The 20216-nt window shown below is 42.8% G+C and overlaps 1 protein-coding gene across 3 annotated transcripts in view; it reads left to right on the forward strand.

The window, feature by feature from the left end:
* The window catches only part of LOC137295902 (NACHT, LRR and PYD domains-containing protein 14-like), an 86209-nt gene that overhangs the window by 14222 nt on the left and 51771 nt on the right, over nucleotides 1-20216 (forward strand). The window contains exon 1 of one of the 3 annotated variants that reach the window (XM_067827475.1): nucleotides 4535-4680. The exons of the other annotated variants lie outside the window; for them this stretch is intronic. Coding sequence (XP_067683576.1) covers nucleotides 4650-4680 — 31 coding nt within the window. The 5' untranslated portion in view covers nucleotides 4535-4649. Of the gene's footprint in view, nucleotides 1-4534; nucleotides 4681-20216 lie in introns of those variants that run through there. 3 annotated transcript variants of the gene reach the window in all.

Consider the following 20216-nt stretch of genomic DNA (forward strand, 5'->3'; position numbering starts at 1 on the left):
GTTGTTTCTCACCGGAAGTACTAATGTCTCACGAAGTGACGTGACCTAGTCACGGGCCCTATAACCCGTGTTGTAAAAACTCGTAAATATTGGTTTCTGTCTTTCTTCGAGAAACTGATGGAAACAGCATAAGGGCATGTATGGTATCTGACAAAGATAAAGCTGAACGACACCACATACCAAATGCCCATGATGTCAACCACAGGATTGTCTGGCCCAGACTCAAATTCGGAATGACTAAAAGTGCGACGGAATAAAGCGAACAAACAAAAACTGCACCTGCTATAAATACTACTGTTAAGGGTTCACTCATCTAAGGTGATTCCCAGTGCAGAGTTGCGTCCCTTGGTCCCACCAGGAACTTATGACCTTAGATTCGAATCCGTGTTTCCCACAGTTATGATTCTTGTTAGAAAAGAGATCATGGCCATGACGCCTTTTTTACATCACAACATGCTGAAATATCACCACACACACACTACAACTTGAATGGAGCTGTAGCAGAGACGCAGGCCCAAACATGAATCACCATGTGTCACATTATACTGACGAGAGGCGTCTATTTCATCACACAGAAGCCAAGAGCCACGTCTTTGGTGTCGCCAGAATGTCGTTAAAAGTGTTTGAAATAACCTAGCCAGACGAGGTTTTGATTTCCTGCAGTCCCGTTGTATTGTTATCGTCAAATGACTCACGTTTTCGTGGTGTTGTGTGTTGACCTATATGGGCGTGAAAGAGGTTTAATGAGTTCTGGTCGGGTGTTGCATGCATTGAAATGATCTATATTAATTATATACACTACCCTGAAAGAGCAGTAGTGTTTTATAACCTGAACGTGCATTCCGTTAAAATGTGCTGATAGCCTTCCACATGTCAAGCCTCGTGCGGTACCCGTCATATCCCACCTCTTTCTACTGGGATTCCAGATCAGGGAAAGTCTCCAGAGGCCGTTTAAGGACTGCCACTTAAATGTCGAAAGGACGCTTGTATTGACGTTATCGTTCAGATTTTTGTTGTTCGAGTTCAGGTTTGTCTGGTCCAGTCTCGATTCTTTACACTTCGCAGTGATACTGACTTAACGTTTGGCGTATAATGACCTGCTCACCCATCTTCACGCAAAGACATATTTCACTTACTCAACCTCCACATCACCTATTCAGCTTCACTCACTCACTCACTCACTCACTCACTCACTCACTCACTCACTCACTCACTCATTCATTCATTCATTCATTCACTACTCTACCAATCTACTTATTCACCTGTATCCTCCAACACTCTCACCGATGACAGAATACCAAAGAGCATTAGCTTCAGTCGTCATATTTCACTTACTCAACCTCCAGATCACCTACTCAGCTTCACTCTCACTCACTCACTCACTCACTCACTCACTCACTCACTCACTCACTCACTCACTCACTCACTCACTCGCTCGCTCACTCATTCATTCACTACTCTGCCAATCTACTTATTCACCTGTATCCTCCAACACTCTCACCGATGACAGAATACCAAAGAGCATTAGCTTCAGTCGTCAAGATTAATGTTCAGGTTGAATTTATCTTTTATGTATCATTATCATCGACATACGCAGCGACCTTCATAATGGTGCTACTTCCTATCAGTTGAACAGACATGCACCTGTCAGGGGTTGTGAACAGTGTGCTATCTCGTCTCTCAGATCCTTGCGTATGCTTGAGAAGGTTCTATTATCTATCGTTGAGCTCCACTGACGGAGCAGACAGGTGATGGGCGGATCTCCGCCGGTCCCATCTGCCGCACGGCCCCCATCTGTGGAACAAGTAGTGGCAGGGACACAGCGGAATGTATGGGGAAATCATGTAACGTACATCCCTGTGTCGACTCTGCTGTGTCCTGTTTGCATCCAGTTCCTGTCACTGTCTACATCTATTAGACAGAAGGCGCCTGCCACTGTATATTAGACAGAAGGTGTCTGACACTGTCCATCAGAATCAGATGTTTGTCACTGTCAGTTAGACAGAAGGTGCTTGTCACATTCCATAAGGTAGCAGGTGCCTGTCGCTGTCCATTAGACAGCATGTGTCTGTTACTACTCATTACAATGCAGGCGCCTGCCACTGTCCTTTAGACAGAACTTGCCTGTCACTGACCATTACACAGAAGGTGCATGTGACTGTCCATTAGAAAGAAGGCACCTGTCACTGTCCATTAGACAGAAGATGTCTGACACTGGTATCAGACCGGCAGAAGGTGCCTTTCACATGCCATAACATTGCAGCTGCGTGTCACTGTCCATTAGAAAGAAGGCGCTTGCCATTGTCCATTAGACAAATGGTGCCTGTCACTGTCCATCAGACCGGCAGAGGGTGCCTGTCACATTCCATTGGACAGAAGGTGCCTGTCATTGTCAAGTAGGCAGAAGGTGCTTGTCACTATCCATTAGACAGAAGTTGCCTGTCACTGTTCAAGTGAATACAGCGTGGGATGGAAACTAAAACTAGCCCTATCGTGTCCATCAGACCGGCAGAATGTGCCTGTCACATTCCACTGGACAGAAGCTGCCAGTCATTGTCAGTAAGCCAGAATGTGCTTGTCACTGTCCATTAGACAGAAGCTGCCTATCACTGTCAATTAGACAGAAGGTGCTTGCCACTGCCAATTAGACGGAAGGTGCTTGTCACTGTTAATTAGACGGAAGGTGCTTATCACTGTCAATTAGACGGAAGGTGCTTGTCACTGTCAATTAGACGGAAGGTGCTAATCACTGTCCATTTGACAGAAGCTGCCAGTCACTGTCAATTAGACAGAAGCTGCCTATCACTGTCAATTAGACAGAAGGTGCTTGCCACTGCCAATTAGACGGAAGGTGCTTGTCACTGTTAATTAGACGGAAGGTGCTTATCACTGTCAATTAGACGGAAGTTGCTTGTCACTGTCAATTAGACGGAAGGTGCTAATCACTGTCCATTTGACAGAAGCTGCCAGTCACTGTCAATTAGACGGAAGGTGCTTATCACTGTCAACTAGACGGAAGGTGCTTGTCACTGTCAATTAGACGGAAGGTGCTTATCACTGTCAGTTAGACGGAAGATGCTTGTCACCGTCCATTAGACGGAAGGCACCTGTCACTTTCAAATACACAGAAGGTGCTTATCACTGCCCATTAGACAGAAGCCGCATGTCACTGTCAATTAGGCGGACGGTGCTTATCACTGTCAGTTAGACAGAAGGTGCTTGTCACTGTCAATTAGGCGGACGGTGTTTGTCACTGTCCGTTGGAAAGAAGTTGCTTGTCACTGTTCAAGTGAATACAGCGTGGGATGGAGACTAAAACTAGCCCTAATATTCTTTCGTTTTTTATAGCTGTACGATTGTTGTTTCATGCTCGGCACTGATGTCGGAACATTAGAATATCTGCTGACCACAACATACTAATTCACTGACTGTCTTCTTGCAAAGCAAGATGCTCCGAGATAGGGACATTTTCTTCAACTTGCACTGAAATACAAGCACGTCATGTATTCACGGTATGCGGATTGCTTCACGAGGAAGTCGGGAATTTACATGCGAGAACATGCCTGAAGTGATATCAATGTACTGAAGGCAAAGAAAGTGATGTATAGTAATTCATTCCTCTAAAAAGGCAAGTCTAGATAAAGCAACAGTGAGGACGTCAGGATGTTAAAGGGATATTTATATTTTTCTGAAGTCACCGTCTAAACTATCAGTTATCACCCGCCTTAAAGCGAGTGAGTGAGTTTAGTTTTACCACCCAGCAACATTCAAGATATTTGGCGGCGGTCTATAAATAATCGAGTCTGGACTAGACAATCCAGTGATCAACAGCATGACCATCGATCTACACAACTGGGAACCGACGATATGTGTCAACCAACTCAGCGAGTGTGACCACCAGATCCCGTTAGTCGCATCTTATGACAAGCAGGGGTTGCTGAAGACCAATACTAGTATTCTAACCCGAATCATCATGGGTCTATTGCATTTAAGACATTACAAGGCTAGCCTATTCTGAACCAACCTAACACTTCCCCATCCAGACACCCCCGTTGAGAGAGGGGAGGGAGGGGTAAGACAGTTTAACGGGGACGTTGACGTGTACACGGTGCTCGTAAATAACCAAAACAACTTCCTCTACGTTGGATGAGCTTTTAAGTAAGGAATAAACCTCCTTCTTAAACACCAGCCATAACACGACTGTATTTTTTATGACAGAGAAGTGAGACATTCGCCAGTCCCTGTCGTGTAAACAAATGATAAGTGCTCCTATCTTAACGAAATACCTGCAACCTCACCTGGACACCTCAACCACGTGTCGCACTGTTATGCTGAGTGTGGACGACAAGCGCCTAGCATGATCTTAATGATTTCTCGCTCTGAATCCCGCCAAAAATCAGCTGCTTGTCAACCGTGTTGCTCCAGATAGCGCGGAGTTCCTTCTCGCATTCCCTGTATAGAATTAACCCATTAAAAAGGAGCCAGACCTCCCTTACCCCGCCCCCTGCGCGAGCTCTGACTCACTGCCTGTCACACTCGCGCTGAAACGAGATCTGTTGATGGCCGGAGTTTCCGAACTGTTGATATGGTCTTGAATTAGGGAAATTTCCCTTGGAATTTAATTCCGGATCGGTCGTGGATATACTGTGATGTTGCTGTGCGGAGGACGTAAGCGCTGTGGTGAGTTGACACTGTCACCCTTCTCACGTTATGTAGGGCGTGGACTCTTTTTAATGTGTGTGGAGTTTCCGATGTCCATTTCAGTGTGTATACATCCATGACCAATGACAGTGAATACAATATCTAGCATGGAAAGCGTGTTCTGTGTGTTTCGATGTCGTGCTTCAGGTGACAGTCGTGTATCACTGAACTGAAACAACAGAGATTCTGACAACACCTGCTGTTCATTTCCGCTGTCCCACAAAATAGCTTTATAAAATATACACCTTTCACATGTGTGAACAAGCAAGACTCAGATTTATTGATCGAGCAATACACACACACACACACACACACACACACACACACACACACACACACTTCCTGTTAATTAACTGAAAGTTTAATAATTAAAAATGAAAATATTATTTTTCAGTTGTATACAGTTGTATAACAGTTGTGATTGTATCACAATGGAATGCCAAAGCCGTTGTAGATTTCACTCACATGAACCACGTGCATCGCCAGCGTTGTAGATTTCTGTTCATTGCAGCCAGTGTCAGTTATATCCTGTTACCAAGGTCGACATCAGATCGTATTTCCAACACATGTTGCCTAACTTAAAATGAAACTTAAACACACCCAATGCGTTATTGGGATAACAAACACGAATTTCCTTTTGCTGTTTATATTACCCTTTACATATGCCCAAGCATGCAAAGCTTTTTATGTCATAATTAATCTACCGTACACAAATGCAAACCAAACGGGTTTTGTTGAAAAAACTAAAACATACTCTAAATAGTTTCTGGTCTTGTTTGATAGCAAGGGCATTTTGTCAACTCGTAAAGATTTTGTTTCGCTCCGGGACACTCAATGTAGACTTCTACGCATGAGTCTGTTGCTCCTTAACAATCAACCGTGGTAGTAGTGACCGTTGTTTACATATAGACTTTGGGATTAATGCCTTGTACAGCACAGGGGCTATCTAAACCATATGTTATTTGGCTTTGAACAATAGCAGCTGGAGAGCTACTTTGTTTGATATAGACTTTTATAAATCTCGAGGGACCATGTCAAAAGCAACCGTTAACAAAATGCGTTTGACGTCCCTCGTAGAGACTTCACATCTGTTTTGGAAATAGTATCAACCTTGCCTCAGACCCTTCCCACGAAGGCACTGTTAACGTATACAGAGTGTTTAGAGTTAATCATATATCTTTCATAAACAAAACTATTTTGAGATGGCCCCTTAATGACATGCGTGTTTGTAGCCTGTTTTGGTGGGGAACGCTATGGTGTTGGATGTGTGTGCAGTGTATGGACGAGGGACAAGGGGTAGAGTATTATTCACGGTTGGCTGGGTAGGTAGAAGGCAAGTGGAATGCAATCTCAGGTAACACCTGGCTGCTGAGAGAGTGAGGCAATATCCATCATTCCCTGCAACAACAAGCTCGTGGTCCCCGTGTCTTGTAATCCCCACAAGGAATTTTTACCATCGTAACTGAACACACCATTTCTCGTTTCTCCCTCTGTGATATTACTGTTTGAATATTACCGAAAGCGGCGCGAAACCATACTCACACATTATACACTTGCGATTGTGTAGAACGGTCTCATGTACAGTCCAAGGATTAGTGCAGCAGTTCCTATTTGTGACAAACAAATGACGCCTCGACTTGTTGGGAAATAGGTAGTACATATTCAGCCCATGGAATCTGTTTTCTGCACTTCTCGGCGTTCTGAGCCAAACCATCAATGCTTGTTAAAATATAAATGATTCTGACAACCACAGAAACTATTGTATATTGTTATAGTTCTGTAGGTTATCGGAAACCTTGCATATTATTATAGTTCTGTAGGTTATCGGAAACTATTGCATACTATTATAGTCCCGTAGAAATAGTGAAACATATTTCATATTATTATAGTTAGAATAGAATGTAGCTAGAATAGCGAAACTATTGCACATTACTATAATCCAGGAGAATATCGGAGACTATTGCAAATTATTATAGTCCAGAAGAATAGCGGAAACTATAATTGCATGTCATTATTGTGCAATAGAATATCGAAATTGTTGCATATTATTATAGTTCAGTACAACGTTAAAAACCATTGCATAACATTACAGTTCAGGAGAATATTGGAAACTTATTTCACCTAATGAATACTGTCCCTTGTATTATCTGCTGTCATTGTCCTTTTGCTTCAAGAGCGGACGAAAACGGAAACTGGGGCGTTGCTGGCGTCGTAGTAGCTTAACTGTTTTAGATATTGTTCATGGTATAATAGACTGGTATATCTGACCCAGCCATGCCTGTTTCAAGAGTTTATAAAATTTCTGCTACTGCGGCCTAAAACAGCATCATCACGTTTTTGGTATGATTGATTAACATCAGATTTCGCCCCGTTACTATATTGTTTCTATGCCAACTTCTAATTTTCACCCATTTTAGCTCCAGCCCCCACTGTCACGTGTTAACCTCACAAATCTAATTCGTTCTCGCAAGGTATGAATTACTGAGGCCAATTGGCCGTTATCTGGATGACATCATTAGGCAGCAGGATGGAGTGCATTGTTGGGGTCATCCGGCATCGCCAGATTATTACAGACACCAACAGAATTAATCAAAGCGAGGTGAATAATGTATTCCTGGTGTGCTCACACGTAATACAGACCGGGGGCCCTTGAATCATTGATCGTCACCCCCACGCCCCTCCCATCCATCTCCCCCCACCCCACCCTGCTTCACCCCCAGATCAGCGTGGCGTCATTTGTCCAGGCCACATGGACACTGGTCATGTGTAGTGGCATTTAGGAGTGCAATCTCCACTGGACACTTTTGCCTCTGTGCATTCTCTAACCTAAACTAACAACTAGTCTAGAAGAAGAAAACCCAAATGCAATGATAACATTACATACCAGCATACCAGCATACCAGCATACCAACATACCAACAACAGACATCAAATTAATATTTCCCCGGTCACAGTTCATAATATAAAAAATATGTTATATTTCATATAATGAAAAGGAACCCTGAGACTTTTGAAAATGTGGAAATCTAGACTTGTCACATATTGGAATTTGTATGGGCTTTTTTGGATGTATTTTTTCAGGGCCTGTATCTGTAACCATATGTCCTTCTGTGTGAGGTAATGGCCAATGGGGTGAGTGTTACTCATGTGATAGCTCGCGATTGGGTGCAAACAACACATATTATCGATACTTCAGTGCCATGATAAATGATTTATTACAACCTCACAAACATCTTTCAATGACCGTTTTTGACTTTTCGACATACATGTATATTACCCCATATGGAAATCTCTGTTATGCGACTGAACAGTTACAACAACCCTTCAATGTGTAAATTATTAACGATTAAATTCACATAAATCACATAACCATATAACTACACATTGATTTTATGCGTCTTCGAGTTGACCTGTCCTATTTTCATTGGAACACAATATAATCATATGAGTGCATAAATCATATCAACGAATCTTCCAGTGACAGACTTTTATTGGGTTCAAACACCGACCCTATTGTGAGAACAGGCTGACAAGCTATTTAACCTCGGCCTTAGGGCCATAACGATACCGTATTAAGAGAGCCGCAGCTGTCAACGAAGGGAAAATATTTGTTCGGCATTTTCTGTTTGCATTCACCGGTTATCTTAATCAATGTCTGATGTCCTCTAACGGTCAAGAGCAGACCATCAATACTGAGACCGTCATCCACTGATGAGGCTGCAGGGTCGGGGTTGGGGGCGGGGCAGTGGCAGGGTTTCATCTCAGGCTGACTGGCTTGTTTGGATCTCTGGGGGAAAAACACTTGTCGCTTGACTTGTCGTCGGTGACAGATGAGGGTGAACCATTTAATGATATTGGTATATTAATCGTGGTTGAGAGGTTCTACCACAAGGGACAAGATTTCAGATTTGGTATTATGACATTTTATGGATATCTTGAATGTAATTAGACATGGCATGAAATAGATACAAATCTAAGACTTTCTTTATTGACCATTTCATGATTATATCCATCGCAATTACTCGTAAAGAGATATACAAGCATTGATAGCTTGACCATAATGGTATCCACAAGCACATTTGAGAGTAGCTTTACCCTGCCCTTAGCATTTTATGTTCCAGACACATCACTGCGGGGCACATACGAATGTGGCTCACAGTCCCTGAACTACATTACTTTCTCACGACAGCCTAGCTATCTCTGCAGTGCTTTAGCCCTAAATGAAGCAAGTCTAGATTTCGCCGGGTTCTAAATCTGTAGTCTCCCCGAGCTCTTTTTTCAATGTAAATGGGTTTGTTTGCTACTGTCCACATTATATTTATTCAGAGACTACGCGTTAGTCTACAAGGGACACTGTAGAAGTGGGTTTCACACTTTTTACCCATTTAACTGGAAGCCGGGCTTTCTGTGTAACGAGAAAACACTTGAACCACTCAGCTACCCAACGGTTCCATAGTGGTGGTGGTGGTAGTGGTGGTGGTGGTGATGATGATGATGATGATGATGATGATGATCTGGTGTTAATGATCTCACAATAAACCTGTACAGATCACAAATCTCAGTACAGATCAAATGTATAATGTTGGTAAGTAGCTTCTAGTCTTTCTGTCGTCACCCTCTCAGATCTCACTGCTGCAGAGACCTAACGTGTCGCCATTCAGTAAAGTGGTGCTTACAGAACCAAACAATCAGAAGCAAATGATTCCCGGGGGTCTGCTGACTATATCAAAGCCTCAGATAAAGCCTAACAGACACGCTAGCGTCGGGAAGATGGGCTGAACGGAGTTCGAATATTTTCCACAAAAAGGCAATGCCATTGTTTGCCATGTTTTCATTTTTAACCCATGTTGAGCATTGTATCAGCTATAATTAGTAATAATTACACATACGTCTCACGTGATTGCCTCTGTTTTCGGTGACGGGGGTAGCAAGTAGTTAAAGCCACTACATCAGAACGAACATCGGGTTCGATGTGTGAAGCCAGTGTCGGCTGACTTACTGACCGAGACGAAAAAGTATAAATATTGATATCATCAATAGATTTGACGGATACCTCACTACCATGATAGATGATTTTTTACACTCTGTATGTTAGCGAACCTGACCACACGATCCCCTTAGTCGCCTCTTAGCACAAGTACAGTCGCTTTTTATGGCAAGAACGGGTTATGTAAAGGCCTGTTTTACCCCGGACCTTCTCGGGTCAGTAGTAGTAGTAGTAGCAGCAGCAGTAGCAGTAGTAGTAGTAGTAGCGATGGTGGTAGTAGACGTGGTCGTGGCTGTTGTCGTAGAAGGGGGATGTTGTGGTTAGTTGTATTGATGATGGGGGAAAGGTAACATGGCCCAGGAAAGTCCGGTAGATCGGGGTTCGATCAAATCTCACCAAAACGTCCTGTGTCTTTCACAACCCTCATTGTCCTGTTAATAGAATTACATCACCCCTCTGTCCACTGCACGGGACATTCAAGAACCAAGAAATATGCTCTTCACTTGTCGTCGCCCATGGGCATTACTCGAGATCAAATCAAAGGGAAGACAACTCTTGCCCTCTAGCCTGTTTTACACAGCCGAATCCTTTGAGCTTTTGACGTGGTTACCAAATTCCTTTTGAAGCTACTCTGATTCCCACTTAAAAGGGTCCATCTATTGTCTGGGGATGTTTACCTGTCTCACATGCCTGTGACATTCCGATGTATTTGGTTTCGGAAGTGATCGCGTAATTGAGGAAGTAGTATTATTAGCGCGCTATTGTTTCAGCATGTGGAATAACGGTCAACAGTGGATAAACGGTCATTTGAGGAGGGGGGAAATAATAGGCAAATGGCTCCACTTTGAGGCTTGTTGATGTAGGTCAAGGATGCAGGTGGAGGAGAATGGGATGAATTGTTCACAACATTAGCAGATCATTCGGTTCCATCAAAGAGTGAAAGAGACACATTTGGGATGAATTACATCTCTAGTTTGACAGCACGACCTGATCTCTTCCACGGCCTAATGACAGACACGCGTCAGGATGTTAAATGAGTATTTAACAAAAGCCATTTCCGATATCTGTGTTCGGTTGTCCTTCGGTAGGAAATGTGAAACCCTTATTTCGCATGGAGCATGCTATTTACATGTTCACATAATTACATGTCATTGGCATATTTGGGTCACGAGTTCATCGCATTCTATTGGGATGATAACCAGATACTGACCCAATGCTGTAGGGATTCGAAGGCAATGTCTTAACCCAGTGGCAATGTCCCAAATCTGTGGCAATGACCTAACCCAATGGCAATGTCCTAAGCCAATAGCAGTGTACTAACCCTGTCCAGAGCTATGTGGCGCAGAGTTTATTTAAAGGTCACGGAACAGAGTAGGAGGGTTGAAGAGGATGTTCCATCGTTGGACAGAAATAAGTCTGTCTTTCAAGCGATGTAACCCATATATCTAATACAGCCCCTGCATGTCTATAACATGGTACACGTGTATACTAGTATTTCTGCAGCGTTTAGAACAGATAACACAATATCTGGGTTCATGTTTATTAGAGGATCGGTGTGGTCACCTACCGTGTTTAAATCGTTCGCTTGTCATGCCGAAGACCAGGGTTCGATTCCCCTCATGGATACAATGTATGAAGCCCATTTTTGGCGTCCCCTCAATGATATTGCTGGAATATTGCTGAAAGCGACATACTAATAAACTCACTCACCTATTTTAATTATAAATTTTAATAATTGTATTTGAGCGATTTTGAGCGATTTTTTCTCTAAAATTGTCTGTATTTTCATCTCTTCCAAGACCGGTCTGTTTATCTAATAAGCAGCCTTTGATTGTTACGTAACAAAGAAAACGGTAACTTTTTGCTGGGAAGTTTTCTGTGTGCGCCGCATTGTAGAATTCCTTAAATTTAATTCACATGCATTCTGCTGTTAAACAGCATTTGAATCTACTCTGAAAACCATCGGTTCAGATTTATATTATAAATGACTGTTTCTAAGCGTGTGTTTAATGATATGTGTTTGTATTTATCATTAATATTTATACCTAGATACAGATATAAATTTCCTCATATCTGATTCCTGCTTCCTTCTTCCAACTAGCAATGCTTGAAACAAAGCGTTTATCAAGCGCGCATTGAACGCGCCAGGGGAGGTGGAGTAGCCTAGTGGTTAAAGCGTTCGCCCATCACGCCGAAGATGACGGTTCGATTCCCCAAATGGGTAGAAAACGTGAACCCATATGTGGTGTCCCCCGCCGGATATTGCTGGATTTTTACTAAAGGCGGCTTAAAAGTAAACTCACTCTTCATGCAAATGTGTCTTGCAGCAATAGCTAGCACGCCTTCTTACGACCTGTTTTAAGTGGGTTGTGTCCCCTAAGCTGTGTAATGGTAACTAATCATACTAATCAAACGATGTCAGTTGGTATAGGGCAAACATGTTGTTAAATGCCAAGAGTTGTGTCCAAACAATCTCCATTTGGGCCTTAGTATTAGTTCCAGTGTACTAGTATTAAATTTCTCGGACTGATCATTGCAAAGTGAGTGAGTGTGTAAGATGAGTAAGTGAGTGCGGTTTAGCACCCCTTGGAGCAGGTTTCCAGTTTAAGTTGGTATCGAAACCACGGTCAAAGGTGTCTGACGTACCCAAGGGACGCAACCCTACAAGACAATTTGCTTGGAGTTAAATGGACAGCAGTACCTTCGAATCTAAACTAACAGGTCAATTGGAATAACTGTTCCAGGATATATAATTTATAGCATTACGTGACCAATGCCCATTACAGTGCAGCCGACACCCGTTACACTACCCTGGCTACCCACCCGCACCCATCCCCCTCTACCCGACCTCCTCCATGCCGTGTCACCATATTGCCGAGAAACACTCGTTCACCTGATTCAGAACGCGTTGATTATATCTGCAACGCATGCACGACCATCAGGAATTGGCCATGAAAGCTGATCTCTGTGCCTGATACGCCTTCACCAGTGATTTATCTCACTGATATGCACATTTCATCCTTGTTTTATGGCTCTTATATCCATCAGTGTACATTTATATGTCTTGTGATGGTATATGTCACGTGCCGAGATATGGCCAAGCACGTTCATTGCTCATTCCCGAATATGTTCGAGACAGGCATACGCTGCAATGCCCTGACATATAGGAATATTGGAAAATTACAGAAAAATCAGAATAAATATATTCTATTGTGTCAGTCGCAATCAACGGGTCATGCACTCATGTTATTGCGTGACATTTCAGTGCGTTGTCATACTTACTCGCATGATGCTTGATATAAATAAGTGGCGCCTATTTCAATCAATATCTCATATGACAGTTCCTGATTTAATCATTGTTAATGGCGGCTGTACAGTGTCGAGATAATGTTTTGGCTTAGAATTCCACAGTGAGGGTGTGTTTGTTAATAATAATTCGTCTTTTAAGGCATGTTATTTCTAATCAGAGTAAATGGATTGAACTCAGTGGCCATCCTGTGGATTTTAAGTAACATGTGATTTTTATTAGAGGAGATAAAAACGGCATCTCGATTGAAACAGGACACTGCCGTTTCTCATGTAGTATATTAACCAGTGATGTGTTCCGAGATAAGAAATGTTCACAACAGTCACAACACAATTGTGATGGTGGGTTCGATTCTACACACGGGTATAGTGTATGAAGTCCATCTCTCGTGTCCTCCGCCCTGGTATTAACAATTAAAACTGAGGGTAGTTTGAACATTGTCAGGCAGTGTTGGTTTATAGTCTGTCTTGAGCAAATCTAATTCAAATAGTAGTGTAACGACGCTTGAAGATCCGGGTTGGAGTTAGTCTTCAGCAACCCATGTTTGTAAGAGGCGACTGAGGAGATCGGGGGGTAAGGCTCATTGACTTGGTTGACTCGTGTCATCTTATCTCAGTTGTTTAGATCAATGCTCATACTGTTGATCACTGGATCGTCTGGTCAAAAATCGATTATCATTGCTGGAATAATGCTGAGGGCGGTTCAAACAACAAACAAACTTAGTTACACATTTATTTGCCACAATTTGGGGATGTCTCCTTCTCAGAGTGAGTGGTCGAGCGAGTATAATTTTACGCCGCCTTAGCAATATTCCATGAATGTGACAAGGACAGGTCTTCAAACACTGTAACGGTGTAGGAATCGAAATTGTAACCTGCATGCGGCAAGTGAACACTTTACCCTCCAAACTATTCTATCCACTGTAGTTTCTGGTGATTCCCCACTCAAAGATCTCAGGCCCATTTCCCAAATGTCTAACAGCGGCGTAAAACTAAAAGGGTTTTCAGGAATGGTAAACTTGTTCGCAGCGACATAGTCAACCAATCAGCTCTCAGTTATCCATCCTTTCTGGTACCCGATAATATCCGGGTGCAGAACTAATCTTCAGCAACCCGTCCTTGTCTTAAGAAGCGACTAGAGGGATCGGATGGTCAGGATCCCCCACTTGGTTGACACATATCATGGTGTCCCAACTGCATAAATCAATGCTCATGCTGTCGATCACTGGATTATCTGGTACAGATTCGATTAATTACAGACCGCTGCCATATAGCCGGTATATTGCTAGGTGCGGCGTAAAACTAAGCTTACTCACTCAGCCTATCCTTTCTGGATACGATTGTTTGATCAGCCAGTCCTCATCTGACAATATTACGTAGAAATGCCATACATACCGAAGAGCCATTGTAGCCATCTGATTCCCATTATGTACAACTCTGGGCGCGTCAGGTTCGGAGACTGTCACAAAACCAGGGAATCGTCATTAGTTGTACTTAGTAACGACAAACGCGTGCTCGGTAATACACGTAAAAGCAGTCAAGCGGCAGCATTCACAACTAATCAAGTCTGTGAGGCAAGTCATGTCTAGTGTAGTACAACACATGGTCTAAGTGTTCCCAGTTTGTGTTTTCTCTAGCTTCAAGCATTGTGTGGTCCATTCAGTTCAAACTCATCATTACAAGGGACACAAACACGCTGTAAGGAGCTCTCGGCAAAATCTCGAGACATCTCCAAGGCTTTGAATGGGGTGAAGGCCTCTAGGTTTTTTTCATCGTGTTGTGTGGGAAAATAAACCTTGACAGGATAAAATATCCTCCTGGAAACACTTTTTACGCAGAATCACGACCAAATCATGCTTAGATATACTCTTCCAACTTCAAGTACGCAGCAGATTTTGCTTAGACAACATTAAGCTTTGTTGTGAATGTGGGCCCTTTTTGGTTGCATTGTGTGTTTGGAAGTTTTAAATAGTAGTTTTATTAGCAAACTGACATCTCTTCATCAGATATTTCGATGTTGATGAGTCACACTATGCATTGTATTCGTTTAGAATGTATGCCGTTCTCCTCACAGTAGAAGGGCGAGTGATTGAGTTTAGTTTTTCCTCGCAGTCAGGTAATATTCCACCAATGTGGAATGTCTGTAAACGATCGAGTCTAGACCAGACAGTTCAGTGATTAATAGCATGAACATCTACCTACAGAATTAGGATACGACATGTGCCAACCAAGTCAGCAAGCCTTACCACCCGATCCCGTTAGTGGCCTCGTACAACAAGCATGGTCGTACAACAAGCAACTGAAGACCAATTCTATGTAGGACGAGGTTGTCTCATATGCAAAGGATACCTGTGAAGGTCCCGGGGTAGAATAGGTCATCTGCAACCCATGCTTGCCATAAAAGGCGACTATGCTTGTCGTAAGAGGCGACTAACGGGATCGGGTGGTCAGGCTCGCTGACTTGGTTGACACATGGCATCGGTTCCCAATTGCGCAGATCTATGCTCATGTTGTTGATCACTTCATCGTCTGGTCCAGATTCGATTATTTACAGACTGCCACCATATAGCTAAAATATTGCTGAGTGCTAAACTCACTCACTCACCATATGCAAAGGACCGTATACTGCTTGAAGAATGTGACTTGCATTGATACCAGTCCACTGACTTGGGTAATAATGATGCAGCAAGGTTCATGCCCTTGTTTGTCGCAGCACTGGCAAAGAGTCCCTAAACTAAGAGGTCTTAAGCAAGGCTACAATACTTTGGCAAGTCTAGATGTCTTCAGTTTGTCTGCTTGGCTTCCCCAGCCTGATTTCCCGAGAAAAATTATTTTCTTCGATAGACATCTTACTCAATACCACATAGAGGCCAAGATGCACTAACTAGCCTAATCTGCTGTCATGGAAACGGATTTTGTGCTAATTACCTGGAATAACACCATTTCAGAAGCTGTGGTGCTGAAAGGGTCATTCGTAGAACCCGGATGTTAATTGACCTCTGACCACGAATCACAATGAATGCATTCTGACAATGAAGGTTCTCTTGCAGCTTAATGCATTCGAAGAGTACGAGGTGCCCTATAATGACACTTGTTCACGTTGAACGGAAATTGCGATAATTCATTTCTCAACTGACTGAGTTCCAGATTAGAGCTTTCTATCCGTGTCGTGACAAAAGAGAAAATTATGATTCCGTGAAACGACACGCAAATTGTTAATATCTCGGCCCGTTGTCATGGTGTTCAGTGGCGCATTTGTGGGCTCTTGTCGTGAAAATAATATGCATGATTCCCAAAAGTTCTCGTCTAAAAGAACATGTTAGGTAAATATTGGTTGTGTACTTATTTTGTACGCGAGATGATTGGATGTATGCATGTAATACTGTTCAAATGGGCTCATAGCATAATGGGAATTGAATAGTTTACATTACTGATTCATGCTACCGTAGTCATTTATCGTAGTGGATGGGTTAAATTGTTTTAGTTACATTCAAACCAAAGGCAAGTGGAGGAGAAGTTAAGAAAACTGATACAGTCTTCAGTTACCTATTGATTATGGCCGTTCCACATTGTCAAGGGAAATGTGAGCTCAAGCGAAAACCAGAATGGGAATCAAACCCGGGACTTTGCCAATGATGTGCAGATCCAGCGCATGATCTAATAGACTATCAAACCACCCCCTTATCACCTCTCAATGTTGAATGAAAAGTAATACGAATATTTGGAGAAAAGAGAAAGAAATATTGTTCAAATAACACTGATGTTGGATGAATCAGTATTTTCCATATTTATGATAAAACGTCACGAAGAGACGAACTTTTGCGTACAAATCCCGTACAAGATTATACAAAAGGCGACTGCATTATCGCCATCCAGAATTAGGCTAGCTCAGAGTGGCGTTCTCCAAGGGATGATACTATGTCCCTCTTCATTAGTGTAAACACTGTCATTAACTGATATCCGCCTAATGAAAAAGGACCAGCGCTGGTTTAATGTTGGCAATAATAATCAATATGATCATAAAGTCTGATATTGATGTCTGATTGCAGCCTTGACTGTTGTTTGGATTCTGTGTGATAACAGCTGATGGTATATCGGCGGGCATTCATTGAACTGGTGGACATTAAACATTGGCATCTACTTTAATTTGTGAGATGCGCTATGAATAATACATAGACAGTACTGTGTTGAAGAGACTGGCAGATTTACAGCTGTGATGAGCATCTGGCGCTCGGATTTTGTCCACACAAGTAGTAATCACAAGCCTACTGTGTAGAGAGGGACGATACGGCCGCGTTAGTCTGTCTCGTACTCCTCACCGCCTCCAACTGCTACTTTTGGTTTATACTCTAAGTGCTGCCGTTACTAATGCACACTATGACAGCTTCTAGGTATATAAGACAAAAGCCGGGACGGTGGAGTAGCCTAGTGGTTAAAGCGTTGCCTCGTCACGCCGAAACCCGGGTTATATTCTCCCTGTGGGTACAGTATGTGGAGCCCATTTCTGGTGTTCCCCGTCGTGATATATCTCGAATATTGGTACAAGCGGAGTAAAACTAAATTCCGACGTGATATTGCTGGTATAGTGCTAAAAGCGTCGTAAAACTAAACTCACTCACTCACTACTATCCTTTTGGCGCACGGGGAACAAAATGCACTATAACTGGTTGTCCATGAACTCAGTAAACATCCAGGTACGCACAATACCGATTGGTCACTTTACCCGTAAAGTGACCAAGACCTTCTACTTTACCAGCATAAACTACGGCTCACTATTTCGAGGCTGCTAGTGAATGCATCACCTATATGTCATTGCGACCTATATGGATGCGGCTCCCGGCAGGTTGCTGGTATACAGTCAGTATTTACCCCCAAGCCAGCAACTGTGTGAATCTCATCAACGCTGGTCGATTGTTTTTGTTTGTTCAGAGATTATTGAACACGGGATTTAGTTTGATGTGAGATTTAGGAATTTGGCTACAATAAAACTGGAAAGTTCTCGAGGGAATTGATGACAGGAAAAGAAAGACATTGTGTGTCAATATTGACTAAGCGATCCGACACTGCCCCTTAATTCATTCAAAGTATCGAAGGGAAACAATGCATTAGATGACAGAGAGCGATAAAAGGCCGTAAATATATGCAGTGATACTGTTTTTGTACAACATAGCCGTTGTGTAGCGAGTCGATTTTTCAGACTCAGTTCATTTAGTACACTGTTTGTTTTTGTCCCCAGCAACGCGTTTTGCGTTTATTTGAATCCCAGACAGACCCTGGAAGATTCAGGTTGGAACTGGTCTTCCTTAAAACATGCTTGTAAGAGGCGCGTGATCGGAGGGTTAACACGTTATCGTATCCCAATTGCCTAGTCGATGATCATGCTGTTGATCACTGGATTGTTTGGTTCAGACTCGATTATTTACAGACCGCCACCATATAGCTGGAAAATTGTTGAGTGAGGTGTATAGCTAAACTCACTCATTCACTCACTCATAATCAAATTACATCACTAATATCACCTTGCACGTCAGCGGGAAAGCGGTACATTTAAAAATGAAGACTGTTTAGGAACTGGGAATCGAGAGAATTACTTTGGATGTTTACAAGAATCTCACCCTGGTATATTTTGAAATCAAGTATGTTATCGGTTCTCGATAATTCGGTTACATTCGTTATAAAACGTTCAAGGCAAACTAACTATTGTCGAAACAAATCCGGATGAACATGTTCTGTTGTCTCGACCTACGGATGATTCGATCTGTTTAGAAAGGATATATATAGATGATACATGTTTTGATTTCGAATGTCGCCAATCTTTTTCTTTATGCACTGTTCTCACGAAAGAGGTCTTCCCACTTTCTCTCGATATATTGCATATAGGATATGTTCTCATTTAAATTTAATTCCTGTGTAACCATTTCCCTGCTCGCTGTTTATGTCAGCTGTCATGCACACTGTGTTTACACTGTTGCTAGACAGTCACGTGACACAGGCAGTCTTAGCGTCCCAACTCTGACATTTGCACTTCCTGCCAGCCGTCTGTGATATAAACACATACATACTGTTTCATGTATTGTATCCGTGTTCAGGGCCCTGTTAAATTTTTGCCAGCCCTAATCATGGATTTCTATGGCCTGGAATTCAGATGGTGTTCATTGCATCGTGTGACAGAGCTGGGGTTTCATGCAGACTTAGGTATGGTGGGGGTAGTCTAGTGGTTAAAGCGTTCGCTCGTCACGCCCAAGAACCGGGCTTGGTTCCTCACACAGGCACAATGATGTGAAGCCAGTTCCAACCACTTCACTCATTCATTCCGCCTCAGGGCATATATGCCATAAACATTACAGTTATTTTCATTACACATCTAGGTTAGCGGCCCTTGTTACGTTGGGGATCCGCTGTTCGATACTGGCTGGTCGGGCGGTCGAATCAAATCGTCGACCAGATTATGCCTCCTGGAAGTCAGTTCCTTTCCGTAAAGCGGAGCTTAAAATTTTGAACGAGGCTGGAGTTGAGATTGGGGTTTGAGTTTCGCATGGATTCATCTTTGAATTTTAACCTCAGTAAAGGGTTAATTCAGTGATCACGAAGACCCGATGTACTGTCCAGTCAATCTGGTTCATATCCTTGGGGTCTGTATACATGAGTTGATACTTTAATGTGTGCTCGAGTGTGAGTGTTGATGAAACTGGAGAGTTTCTGCTGTGCAGCCTCGAGATTCGACACCCTGATTCCTTTATCATGGTCAGGTCCTCAGACCATCCCCAACGTTCTGAACGGTTTTGGGTGTTTCTGGTGTCGTTATCCTTCAAGTATGGATCCGCCGTTATCATGTCAACTGTTTTATAAATCAATAAAAGACATGGCAGTTGAAGGACGTCCTGATCTGGGTTCATTTTCGAGTTTCCCTCATTCATTCTTGACCTTAGTTGCCTAGGCTAACATTTAGTCTCTGAAATGGGCATATTAATATAATGAAGAGGAGCATAGAGACTTCTGTATTTTCGTGGAAATCTAGACTTGAGATATATGCTAGACTTGCATGAGCTTTCTTGGGTGTATTTGTGTCCATCTCATATGCACGTCATCCTCGACGTCTTGACTGCATGGACGACCGTTGATGCTGACCTGGAGATAGCTAATAACACCAGCCAGATGTGTCTGTCTTCATCAGGAGATAATAGCTTGTCTCTGTACCTGATTCAAAACCTGCAGATGTATA

Source organism: Haliotis asinina, chromosome 9, assembly GCF_037392515.1.
Source record: "Haliotis asinina isolate JCU_RB_2024 chromosome 9, JCU_Hal_asi_v2, whole genome shotgun sequence".
Classification (NCBI taxonomy): domain Eukaryota; kingdom Metazoa; phylum Mollusca; class Gastropoda; order Lepetellida; family Haliotidae; genus Haliotis; species Haliotis asinina.